Source organism: Heterocephalus glaber, unplaced genomic scaffold, assembly GCF_053883595.1.
Source record: "Heterocephalus glaber isolate CG9 unplaced genomic scaffold, H.glaber_assembly_v1.0 deba00000347, whole genome shotgun sequence".
NCBI lineage: Eukaryota > Metazoa > Chordata > Mammalia > Rodentia > Bathyergidae > Heterocephalus > Heterocephalus glaber.
This window is the reverse complement of record NW_028258143.1, coordinates 61,895,609-61,908,956: the sequence shown is the minus strand read 5'-3', so window position 1 is coordinate 61,908,956 and position 13,348 is coordinate 61,895,609. Positions and strand designations below refer to the sequence as shown.

Here is a 13,348-nt window from a genome sequence, read left to right as displayed (position 1 = left end):
AATAATGGCTCAACATCATTTACAAACTTCTTTTTGCCCTGACATGAAAATACAGTGCAGTATTGAAATGTGACAGATAAAAATAACTTACAGGAGCAAAAAAATCAACAAGCCATGGTTCTTTGTCACTGGATGGAAAATTTTGAGGTCCAAGTGTGGTAACATGAGAATTAATACTTTCTTTGGCAAAAGCAAGTATATCATATAAAATCTTCTTTCCTTTGAAATTAAGAGAAGAATTAAAATCTACATTCGGTATTTACATAGAAACATTTTAAAGTTCTTACATTCAATATTAAAGCTAGATGAACTTACAAAACAAATCAATTTTGGTAGGTTTTTGCATTCTGTGTATCTACATGGTTTTTCTCTACTGGGAGTACCTTTTTCTTGAACCCTCTGTATCTTTGCCTAGTCAAAATGTCAAAACCTCTGTGAAATGCTCCATCTTCACAGGTAGAACAATCTCTCTCTTTTTTTTTTTTTTTTGGTACCAGGGATCGAACTCGGGACCTTGTGCTTGTCAGGTGGGCGGCAGCACCTCTGAGCTAAATCCTGGCCCAATGACTTTGAATTCTTTATGCTGTTATTATGGCCTAACTCCTACATCTGTTTCAACTTACTATGAATACAAAACCTGTGTTACCAACCAACCAGTGGAAAACTGTACCTGAACAGCACACGAACTTTGCAAACACAAGATCTCCAAACTGAAGCTGAGTTATTTTCCCCCCAAATGTGCTTCTTTTCTCACCTTCTCTTGCTTGGCAATAACATAACCCCATCAGCCCGGTGCCTAAATAAGATTCCCAGGAGTGACCCTCGCCTTGCTTGTCTGCCTTTGTATCCTAACTCCATCCACTCCATCTCTTACTGGGTCTCCAACCCTACTGCAACTGCCTGAATTCACCCTGGCCTACTGCAATAGCCACAATGGTATTGCTGTCCTCAGCTCGCTTTAATCCATTTTCTACACTGCTAGCACAGCCCACCTATAAATATCAATTTGCTTAAATGCCTCTAATAATTTACCATTGCACAAAGAATATCCTTGGCATGGCAAACAGTATGTTTCTTAACCAGAGCAGTTTATTTTCACAAGTGCCCTTTGACTCATTTATTCAGGAGTCAAAATTAAGTATCTACTATGTGTACTTGCCTTATATTGTAAGGCAAGTAAAAATGAAAAAAGTCTTCTTTAAGTTCACAGCCCAGCAGAAGAAACACATTTCACAACTATATGGAGATAAATAATATCAAATTCTCCTGCTTTTTTCTTCAGCCGCTGTTTCTTCAACTGCTTCACAGATATCTTCGCCTCTGAAGAAGTGAGGCTCCGGACCGGTCTATGTTAAGAGAATCCAGATTCGGCAGCTGCAGTCTGCCTTTCAAAGGCCGGAGCCCTGACTTACTCGACAACCTGAGTCCAGAGTGGTGCAGCTAAGCTGTTTTCAGATTCCTGACCAACAAGACGTGAGTACACAAATCTGTTGTTTCAGGCTGCTAAGTCTTGGGGTAATTTACTACACAACTGATAAGTACTACTCCTTGCTTCAGACAGATAATTTAAAAATTTATTTATTTATTTGTTGTTTTCTCTCCTCGATAATATTCAAGGCAGAGATTAAGTTTACATTTTTTCCCTACTTTCCATATTGTACCTATTTAAATTTGGACACAATACAAGGTATAAAATTAGCAATAGTACATAAAAGTGCTTGGGGACTCTGTTGTGATTTTCCATGGAAGAAACTGCTTTAAGTTCTCAAGGTTATTTGCAGTTTGCTGAATATTTGGAGGACCAGGAGGAATTAAAAAAAAAAAATCATGCATGAGGGCATAAAAGAGTGAAAGAACAAGGTGCTTTCAAGGATCCAAAAGCTAAGATCATCTGGGGCCAGAGGGGAATTGTGAGTCTCTCATTTATTTAACAAGTACCTCCCTAAGCTCTGCTGTGTGCCAGGCGCCATTCTAAATGCAGGGCAGGTACAGAAACAGTTAGTACTGCCATGCTAAGGGATCTGAACGTTAATCCAAAAGAATCAGGAGGGTCAAGAAAGGTGACCTGAAAATGGTGTTCTGGGCTCAAGCTCCAAAGACATGACAAGGACTCAACTGTAAAAAGAAAAGACTAGAAGATGACAGCCCCAAAGGAAGATGTTTTTACGGCAGAGCAAAGAGGTGACAGGCTCGAAACAAGGCAGCAAACACGGAAGAGTGGAACCCGAAAAATACCCGATCTCCATTCTTAAAGCTTAGTAAGTCACTGGTGCTTTAGGGTCTGACACAGTTAGCAGGCGACGTCTACCTGTAGAGTCAGACATGTTTGGATTTAAAAATCTACCTTTCCAGTTTTCTAGTTACTAATAAATGAAAGCAAGAATTATTAACAATAAACCTCCGCACACAACACAAGATAAAAACAATTAGAAAATTTGTATCTAGAAATGAACATGAACTTATTTTTACCATGATGAATTTCATATTCTTTCGTTCCTTGTCCTTTAAATACTGCCAGACAGGGCTGGAAAACATAGAGATCCCTACAGACGCTGGGCGCAGAGGAGCAATCGAACCTTCCCACCTGAAAGACAGGGTTGAATTTCATGGAAACTAAATCCTATCCATTCAATTTTTAAATATTCCTAAAAAGAACTCTAAAATGACACTCGTCTCCTGGCACTATTTCTCAACAGAAGTTAATTATAAAAACAAAAGGAAAATAGTTCATTTACATTTAGTATGGAAAATTCAATTCAGTTAAATGAATGCTTCCTGCAGAGTCAGAAACTGGAGAGGAAATTTCCAAGGAAACATGAAATTTTTAAAGAAACATGCTCCATAAATGTATGGGATGTTTAATCTTGGGCCAGAGGAGGGAGAACTGAATAAGTGATAATTAGAAAAAGTCTGTTGTTTTTATACAGTGTGAAAGAAAATAGCACACATAACGGAAATGATAAACCAAGAAAAAAATTATAGCCTTTGGGCTGGGTATTTCTCTCAGTGGTTCAGGTTCCTGCCTTGCAAGCACAAGGTCCCGAGTTCATGCCCAGTATCAAAAAAAAAAAAAAAAAAATTATAGCCTTTAAGGAAGATCTATTAAGAAATAACAGGACAGCAGGGTGTGGTGGCACACATCTGTAATCCCAGTACTTGGGAAGCTGAGGCAGGAGGATCAGTGTGAGTTGAAGGCCAGCTTGAATTACATAGCAAGACCCTGTCTCAAAAAAAACAAACAAGATAAACACTGCACAGGAAAAAAAAATGTGCCAAGGATTTAAAGAGAAAATAAATTAGAGAAGAATTATGATCTGCCAATAATTGTCTATTCTTTCAACCATACTACAAAGCAAATTAAATTGTAGATTGTTAATATATTACTTTTGGGCTATCAGAATAGTGAAGAATAAAGAATATGGCTGACAGAGAAACTTTCTGGAGGGCTCTAGTAATGAGGATCAAAAAGAAAAAATATGTAACTCAGTCAAAAGTTTTCAAATTAAAATACCTGGACAAGTCTTGCATCATTTGATATTTTAAAAAATGAAAATAATAGCAAGAGATCTGTTCATTGTTTTTTTTTGGTACTGGGGTTTGAACTCAGGACCTTGCGCTTGCAAGCAGGCGGTGGAACCACTGAGCTAAATCCTCGGCCCTTGTTAAACAATTGATGTGAACACATAGTAAAATACTACTTAGCTTTTAGGGAGGAACAAAGACAAAGACACACACACACACAAGTGTATGTACTCACAGGCCAGTGACAAAGTTCGATGCTGCTGAATGGAAAAGCTTACTACAGAACGGTATGTAGTGAACCTACTGTGATTAAACAGCAAACACACAAAGTGGGGCGCGGCGGCACATGCTGGTAACTCCAGCATTCTGGGAGACTGAGGCAGAGGGAATGCAAGCTGAAGCCCAGCCTGGGAAACTTAAAACCTTGTCTCAAAATAAAAATTTAAGGCCGGGGGTTTAGCTCAGTGGCATAGCACCTGGCTCGCAAGCACAAGGACCCGAGTTCAATCCCTGGTACAAAAAAAGGGTGGGGGAGGATGTAGCGCAGGGTGAAGACCCTAGATTTAATTTTGAGTACCACACACACATACATATACACAACCATTACAGTACGTATCCATGTGCACACACACATCTGCCCACTTACCCTAGTGCTCATAAAGTGTTTAAAAGATTACACAGTAAATTCCTAATATGGTTAGCAACAGTACTGAAAGTACAGGTGAATTTTAAGGTAACTGTTGTAATTCATTTTGGTGTTTATGCTTGTATATCCTAATTTTTAAGCAATGAGCAAGAACTACTTACAAGAAAAATTTATGAAGGAGCAGTTTGGCGTGTAAAGTGTTTGGCACTTGGAAATTGCTACTGTCCATCATTCATGAGAAGAAAAGGCTGATTAAGTCAGAACTGAACAACTCTGAAGTCACTGGACTGGGGTCGCAGGGCACACCACTGCCCCGGGGCTGAAAAATGATTCCTGACCAGAGAAAAGCCTTGCACTGGGAACCTCGGTGGCAGCTGGTGCGAGAATCAACCCAGAGAGCAGTCTCACAGATAGGCTTCATCTTCACTGCCTGAGATGAGGAAAACCCAGCTGGGTTTTCAGGGTCGAAGAGTAGAGCCCTGGGCTTGCCTCCCTCAGAGTGAACCAGGCACCACCGCAACCGATGACTGAGGAGGTGCAACGGACTCAGCCAGGGAACGATGGAAACCCTAAACGGCACACAGATGGCAGGCGAGAGAGAGAAGCAGAGGGCACTGCATATGGGGCCCTGCTCTCTGGCTGCGGGGGACTCCACATTGAAAGGAAAGGGCAGTGACTGCCATGGTAGTGCAGACCAGCAGCTCTTCCTGTAAGGCTGGGAGCTGCCTGGGGTCCATGCAACTGCTCTGCTCCAGAGAAAGAACTGGAAACAGGCTCCCCCACCAAGCTCCAGAGCCCAAGCCGTAGGCAGGGTGCCACCATAAGAACAGTGGCGTTGCCAGATATTATCCTGCCCTGGGGACCGGTAAGCAGTCCCCTCATGGCCAAAGCTCTGGTGCCAGGGGAGCTTACCTTGCAGGGCCTGAGGAGGCGCCTTCAGATTCCATGGCCCAGCACTGCAACTGCCACTGCCAGAGGCCACACTGCCACTGACGCTTGATGTAGTGGGATCTGTGATGGGCACCTATGGGAGGCCACTGACCTCCATACACATGCAGACCCGACCACCGTGGCACCTGGAGACACACTGAGGAAGGCATGTGGAGGCCACACTTGTGTCTTCACTGAGCACCCAAGCCCAAGTACCTACCAAAATGATATCCTGTGCCCCATCCAAACAAGTCTTTGCCTACTGAAGCTACCCCACAAAAAAGGAAAAGAAGCAACTGTTACACTGGATGTGCAGACACTAATGTAGGGATACAAGAAAAATTAAAAAGCAAGGAAACACGATATACTTCCAAAGAAACGCAGGAATTCACCAGAAACTAGCTAACATAAAGGAAATCCATGAAATGCTTCAGAACAAATTAAAAATGTTAAGAAAACTTACAAGAAATAACAGACAAGTCAATGAAATGAATGAAACAATTTAGGAAGTAAATAAGACATTTAATAGAAATAAAAATAATAAATAGAAATCCAGAAGCTAAAAAAAGTCAGTGACTGAAAATACAGCAGAAAGTTTCAACAACTGGCTACTTTAGGCAGAAGAAAAAAAATGAAGACAGGTCTTTTGAAATAACTCAGATGGATTTAGAAAAAAAAGAATTGAAGCCTATAAGAGTTAGGAGAAACCATTAAGCAAACAAGTGTCTGTACTATGGGGATTCCACAAAGAAAACAGGGAAAATGAAAACTCCCGAAGTCTTGAATGAGACAGACATCCAGATCAAGGAGGCTCCAAAAGACTTTAGACGCAACCGAAAAAGACCTTCAAAGCTTACTATATATGCAGTCAAATGTCAAAAATAAAAAAGAATTCTAAAAATAGCAAGAGGAAAGCATCCAGGCACATACAAAGGAATTCCAATTAGCCTAAAAGACTTCTCAGGAGAAATTTTAAAGGCCAAAAGAGAAATGGGATGCTATATTCAAATCCTGAAAGAAAACAAAACACAAAAAACCAAACCAAAACATAAAACTTGTCAACCAAGAATCCTGTATCTATCAAAGCTATCCTGTAAAAAACCGACAGTTACCACTAGACCAGGCTAACAAACAATGGTTAAGAGACTCCTGTTCAATATAGTTCTGGAAACATTAGCCACAGCAATTAGAAAAGAAAGAAATAAAAGGAATAAAGATAAGAAAGGAAGAAGTTAGAAGACTCAAAAGACTTGGCCAAAAGATTTCTAGACTTAATTGACAGATTCAGTATAGTAGCTGGATACAAGGCCAACACTCAAAAAACAATAGCCTTCTTATACACAAATAGCAGACTCACTGAGACAGAAATTAGGGAAACAATTCCTTTTGCAATAGCATCCAAAAAAATGAAATATCTAGGAATCAACCTAACAAAGGAAGCAAAAGACCTCTACAATGAAAACTACAGCACTCTGAAAAATGAGACTGAGGAGGAGATAAGAAAAGGGAAAGATATCCCTTGTTCCTGGGTAGGAAGAACCAGCATAGTGAAAATGGCCATATTTCCAAAACTGCTATACAGATTCAATGCAATCCCAATTGAAATCCCAACAATATATTTCACAAAGCTGGAGAAAACCCAAAAATTCATTTGGAACCAGAAGAGACCTAGAATAGCAAAAGCAATTCTAGACAACAGAGACATGGCAGGGGGTATCACAATCCCCAACTTGAAACTATACTACAAAGCCACTGTGATAAAAACAGCATGGTACTGGCAAAGAAACAGACCCAAGGATCAGTGGAATAGACTAGAAGATACACAAACAATTCCAGACATACTCAGCTACCTCATCTTTGACAAAGGAGCCAACCACCCTCTTTGGAGGAAAGATAGCCTCTTTAATAAATGGTGTTGGAAAAACTGGTTTTCAACCTGCCAAAGATTAAAACTAGACCCATATCTATCAGCATGCACTAAACTAAGATCAAAGTGGATTAAAGATCTAAATATTAAAACAATGCTTAAGGGAGTACATCTGTGATGAAGAAATGCTCAATACTACTAATCATCAGAGAAAGGAAAATTCAAGCCACAATGAGGATCCATCTCATTCCAGTTAGAATGGGTATTATAAAAAGGAGAAAAATTAACCAATACTTGTAGGGATGCAGAGTAAGAGAAACTAATACACTGTTGGTGAAACTGTAAATTAGTATAGCCACTGAAAGAACAGTATGGCTATCATATTATTCAACAATCCCACCAGTAGGTAATCCAAAGGAAATAAAATCATTGTATCAGAGTTTTATCACAGCAGTACTCACAACAGCTAAGATACGGAAACAACCAAAGCATTCATGAACAGATGAATGATAAAGTATAGTATATACACATGACAGAAGATTATCCAGCCCCTTAAAAGAATGAAATTCTGTCATCTGCAGCAATGTAGATGCAACTGGAAGGCATTAGGTTAAGAGACGTTAAGTGAAAAAAGGCACAGAAAGACAAATACCACGTTTTCATTCATTTGTGGAAGCTAAAAAAATTGGTCTCACAGAAGAGAATGGGACAGTGGTTGCTAGTGACTGGGAAGGGTAAGGAGAAGGACAAGGGAGAGAGGCTAGGTAACAGGTACCAAAACAGTTATGCAGAAAGAATTTACAGTAATTATTTTTTATAATTTGAGACATTTCAAAATAACTACAAGAAAAGGTTTCAAATACACAGAAATGATAAATGTTTGAGGATATACAAATGCTAATTACCCCAATTTGATAATACACAGTACTGAACTACATGTATTGAACCACTGTACTATACCTCATATGTACAAATATCATGTCAATTTAAAAAAGCAAAGATTTCATATTGAAATTGTTTTGAAAACAGGTTAAATAAAACATTACTCTGAAAAAGGGAAAGACATTCTTGTATTTAAACCAGAAAAACTGTATGATACAGATTTGTCAAATGCCAAAAGTCACCACTTTCAGATATCACGTCAATTTTGTAATATAAAAATAAAGCAAAAATCGCAACTCCAAGATCAAAAGCATTAATAGGCTTATTAGAATGTCAATAAACAGTTATAGGTATTAGACTGATAAGGAAGCATACAAGTAGATGGTGAGACAAAATACATTTTTTCTTACTTGAATATGGTCATTTTTAAGTAGAGTTTTCAGTTTTTTCAACTCAGGATCATTTGAATTTTCATTTTTCCCAAAATAGAAAAATATGAGCCAGCGATGATGTGCCAAACGATCCTTCAAAATGATGAAGAAAAAGAAACATCAGAGATCAGAAATTCTAAAGGATCTAATCTTTATTTCTTTGGCATGAAGTTAGTTTTAGCTACCTTACCCATTAATCCAAAATACAATCTAAAATGCAGACCCATTCATACTGTTACTGTGTAGTTTACTGGGAATAGCTATGCAGGTAGATAAGTCACTGAGTTAATAAATCTTGAAGGAGATGACTATGTCTCAAAATATGGGTCTAACAATACACAGCTGGAAACCGAAGGCAAGTTTGGAGAAGTTAGCTTTATCAGGTTTAATATGTAAGATCTGGCAGAAAAACATGCTCTGGGAGCAGGAAGTAGAATAAAGTAATTGATTCTCTAACTGAATTCTTTCTAAGCAGTCTATTTATATACAATGCTTTTTAACTCTCAGTGGACAACAAAATGTTCTCTTGGCAAGAAAATAAAATTCCAAGTCAGATCCAAAGCTGCTTTGTGACAAAAATCTTGCCTTTTGGACCCTTTTTTTGAAGTCCATCTTCAGGACTGGGCAGGTTTTTCAAAACTACAGAATCTACTTTGAATCACCAACACCAGATTTTCAGCAAATAGAATTTAACCTACAAGTGACTAATACATAAGTCTTTCAAATGCTACTTTCAATTCAACATCAATAAATAAAACAAATGCCTGACTTTAAAATAATAAGATTTTATGGAGTACTACTCAGCCATAAAGAACGAGAAACTAGAGACATTTATAGCTAAATGGATGCATATTGAGGCCATACTCTTCAATGAAATAAATAGGACACGTGTGTAAATACCGAATAGTTTCTCTAGTGGGAGAAACTGAAAGTGTAAATAAGGATTAAAATGATTAAAACAAATAACTGATAACTTGAAATAGGAAAAGGTCCAAAGGTGTAGGGGTAGTGGGAGGGGAAGGGGAAAGGAAAAATTATGAGAAAAGGGAAAAAAAAATGGAAACGAAATCTATGCAAATAGGGAAGGGTGGAGGGGGTGAAGGACGCACAGGTAATGGGGAAAAAATAAGAGCTAAGATACATCATGTACAGGTACAAGCACCCAATGGTAAATATAAATGTATTTTATACCTAAAATGTACCAACAAAAGAATTTTTAAAAAATTAAGATTTTAAATGTTAACCACATTTACTATTTATTATTAATAAAAGTGTTACCTCTAGTGCTTTTGCTGAAAGTAGTTCAAAATCTGGAAGTTTATGTATTATTTCCAAATATATTTCTTTAGCATCCAATGAATTAAGAAACTAGAATAAGAGAATCACATTGTAATCTTTCAGATAAATATTCATTTACTATATTCTTTTAACTTTTCAAACAGGAACAATTACAAAAGTTTTTTCAAACTATTTCAAATGCTGTTTTTTCAAAGGTACAGTATATCATTAATTTGGTAAGTATTAAAAATATTGCATAACTGGGTTGTTTTTTTTAAAAGTGATACAGGGCCAGGGATTTAGCTCAGTGGTGCCGCCACCTGCCTCGCACGCACGAGGTCCCAAATTCGATCCCCAGAACCAAAAAAAAAAGGAATACAAAAGAAATTCCATTGTTAGGTGTTTTGTTAACTGGAATTCGGTGTTAATCTTACAGTAACTCAGTAACCTCTAAATCATCATGAAAATACATTATATTCAATTTAACACTAACTATCTATAACAGAATTACACTCTTAATTTTTAATAGTAGAATATTTGATGATCTAAGACACTTTATGCCCCAACCATAATTAATAGTGATTAAGAAATTTTGATGGGAAAATTGGAATAGTTATTAATGCTTATTAAGGTTTTCAGAAATGGTAACTTTCACAAACCAAACCACACAGGAGTTTTTAAGAGTGAAATACACAAAGATCTTATTTTAAACATGTTTTAAAGCCACATCTGTTACTTAAAATACAAACAACTCAAACAGGCACTCCTTAATTTCTGTCTATATTTTATGAGCATTTTAACATTTTTATTTATTTTTTATAGAACCCTTCCTTCTGGTCTAATTCTCAAAGAAGCTGCTATTACTATGAAGAGTACAGCAGTGGTTACATTGAGAAAATAAATGAGGGTTGTATATATCTTTATGGATCGTTCAATAATTCAAACATTGAAAGATTTGAAACTCCATTAAAAACACGAAAGAACTATCACTATGGAAGCCATAGCTTAACAGTACTAGATATGAGAATGACAATATGGATAGAAAATTATTCTGTAAGGATTGAAATTTCATTTTTTTAGATTTTTAAAACTTGGTTTCAAGTTTATTAAAATCTACACCATATCCTTAAAGATCTACATGAACTAACATGCTTTAAATACCAAAACAGAAATCTTTCATCTTTTCATTTATAACTTATAGTTCTATATTTTAATTATGAAGATTTTTTAAAATGCTGTTTATGTATGTGCTATTAATATACTATGCCTCATAATAAACTTGTTTGTCTTAAGAGTAAAATTTGCTAATTTCACCTATAAGGATACTTGTCTTATTTCACCTCTGGATTTTAGCTTCCACATGTCCTTAGCTAGCAGAGCACTTTAGTTTTTTTCCCCCCCTGGTATCAGGGATTGAACTCAGGACCTTCCACTTGCGAGGCAGGGGCAGTGACACTAAGCTAAATCCCAGCCCTACTTCAGTTTTAATATGTGAGTGCTTTTAGGAGGGATAAAGAGTGTTTAATTCACCTCCTCTTTTACTGCATTTCCTGTATCACTTGCAATTTTATATCAAAGCCCAAAGTACTCTGTATATAAATATACAAACTACTCAAATTTAGAAGGCAAGAGGCTGTATTAAGTGTTGGCCAGGGTGTAGGCAATCCTCAGTTGAAACTAGCACATTTCTGGAGGGCAACCTGGCAATAGGAATTGAATTTTAAAGAAGTACAAAAAGATGAACATATGGGGACTGTTAATTACTAAAAGGATAATGTATAGAGACTTTAAAAATTATATATATTATATATATATTATATATACTATATATATGAATGAATATTTGTGGACAAGAATTTTCCTGATACATTGAGTGAAAAAATCAGACCACAAAGTATCTATGATCTCATTTATCACTACCTATCTGCACATCTACTTCATGTGTGTGTCACATAGTGCGTACACATAGCATGTTTATATATGCATAGTAGGTACCATAAAGACATACTCAAGTCTTCTAGGCATCTGGTAGACAACAGTGAACAAATCCAAACTAAAACTTCCACATAGGAGAAAAACAAAATAAAGTGCTCTGGTTGCAGTGGAGGTGACTTACAAAACATTTAAAAGACAGAACAGAGTTTCCTGATCAACTGGTTATAAGCCATGAGAAAAAAAGGAATCAAGAATGATGCCAGGGTATTTGGCCTGAAAAATAAAGGATGGAGATGGGGAAAACTGAGTGAAGCAGATGTATGGGGAATACTGGAAGTCCATTTATAGGCATTTAAATGTGAGACACTGACTAATATCACAGAAGTGATATTGAACAGGCAGCAATGTTATGAGTGGGGATGTGCCTATGCAAAGTTTCTGGAGAGAAAGAGAAATATCAGCCACAGAAACTGAAGAGTTGTTGACACAAAGTAGAAGAAGAGATCTAGAAGGGTGTTCACTAAGGTTTGATGGTGGCTGTCTCTGTCATTATCAGAGTCCTCTGTACTCTTCTGGGATTCTGTAGGACTTCTCCAGTATCCCATTATTTATCTCAACTCTATGACAACTAGCTCGAGCCTAAATTATATTGGATTTCCAAACTGAGTTTACACCAGAATCCTACAGGCTGCTTTAAAAAATAGATACCTGAGGCCCAGCTGAACTTATGAATGATCTCTATTTTTAACATCAGGAAAACAATTACATGGAAATCATTAAAAACTCAGAAATGTTTGTTCATTAATCCTACGAATGTATTCCATACCTTTGGGTTTTAAATGTAATGTAAATGCCAGTTTAAAAAATAATCCTTTTATTATAGACTTAGTGAGAAATTACTTCTTCTAAATAATAAAATGTTTCACAGTCAAGTGATGTAAACCAATTTCTTCCTTTGTTCACCACTTACAAAATGGTACATTACTTCTGAATGTGTGTGCATGTTTCCATGTAAAAAGTTATTCATACCAAAATGCTGTTTTTTTCTTTGTTGTTTAAAGTGGCCCCAGGAGGAAAATAAGCGGTAGTACTTGTTGTAATATCCAGACTTTTACAGAGATTGTCCTGGGTGGCACAGTCCGTCCATCCTACATTAATAAGGCCGTCCTAAAATGGAAAGAAAACATGCTATGTTGTAAATGGAAGAAAAGGAGATTTTGCTTTACCTAGGCAAAAAAACCCACTTTTCCACTGTAAAATTGTACTTTGACAATATTTAATAACTTGAGATAATAAAATGCAATTTTCTCTTTGATTTTTTTTTTTTGGTACTAGGGGATCAAACTCATGACCTTGAGCCTTGTGAGGCAGGTGAGGTGACACTGAGCTAAATCCCTGGCCCTCCCTTTGATATTAAACATCTACTTTTTGTAATTTGTACAAATTTTAAAAAACTACATTTACAAATTTTTATAGAAAGGGGGTTTAATAATCTCTTAGGTTAAAATCAAACTTTTGTGTAAGATTTATGATAGTACTTTAGGTATGTATCATATAGTTTCTCAGATATTCTGTGTGTCTACTACAATTAAATTAGTACTTTTCCAGTTTTTACCTATTGGTAGTTAAGCTCTTTTAATGAGCTCCAAAATACTATATGAAAAAGTATTATTTCTCAGAACTTCAAGTTACTGCAAAAATTTTCTGGACAGGGCAATTTGGTAAGCAAATAGAGGATGAACATACAATCAGGATTCCAAAAGACAAGGGAGAAAGAATGGGACATAAACAATAACTGAAATAACTGCTGAGAAGTTTCCTCAACTTTGAACTTAACCTATAGATTCAGAGGTCCAG

The 13,348-nt window shown here is 36.8% G+C and overlaps 1 protein-coding gene across 2 annotated transcripts in view; it reads right to left on the bottom strand.

Annotated features, from left to right (window-relative positions):
* The window catches only part of Dnajc10 (DnaJ heat shock protein family (Hsp40) member C10), a 44,528-nt gene that overhangs the window by 16,358 nt on the left and 14,822 nt on the right, over nt 1–13,348 (bottom strand). For both annotated transcript variants that reach the window (XM_021247115.2, XM_004868176.3), the window contains exons 10-14: nt 12,521–12,658; nt 9,557–9,646; nt 8,258–8,371; nt 2,470–2,584; nt 92–219 (exon numbers count right to left, since the gene is read on the bottom strand). In XM_021247115.2, the coding sequence (XP_021102774.1) occupies nt 92–219; nt 2,470–2,584; nt 8,258–8,371; nt 9,557–9,646; nt 12,521–12,658 (585 nt within the window). The remainder of the gene's footprint in view (nt 1–91; nt 220–2,469; nt 2,585–8,257; nt 8,372–9,556; nt 9,647–12,520; nt 12,659–13,348) is intronic.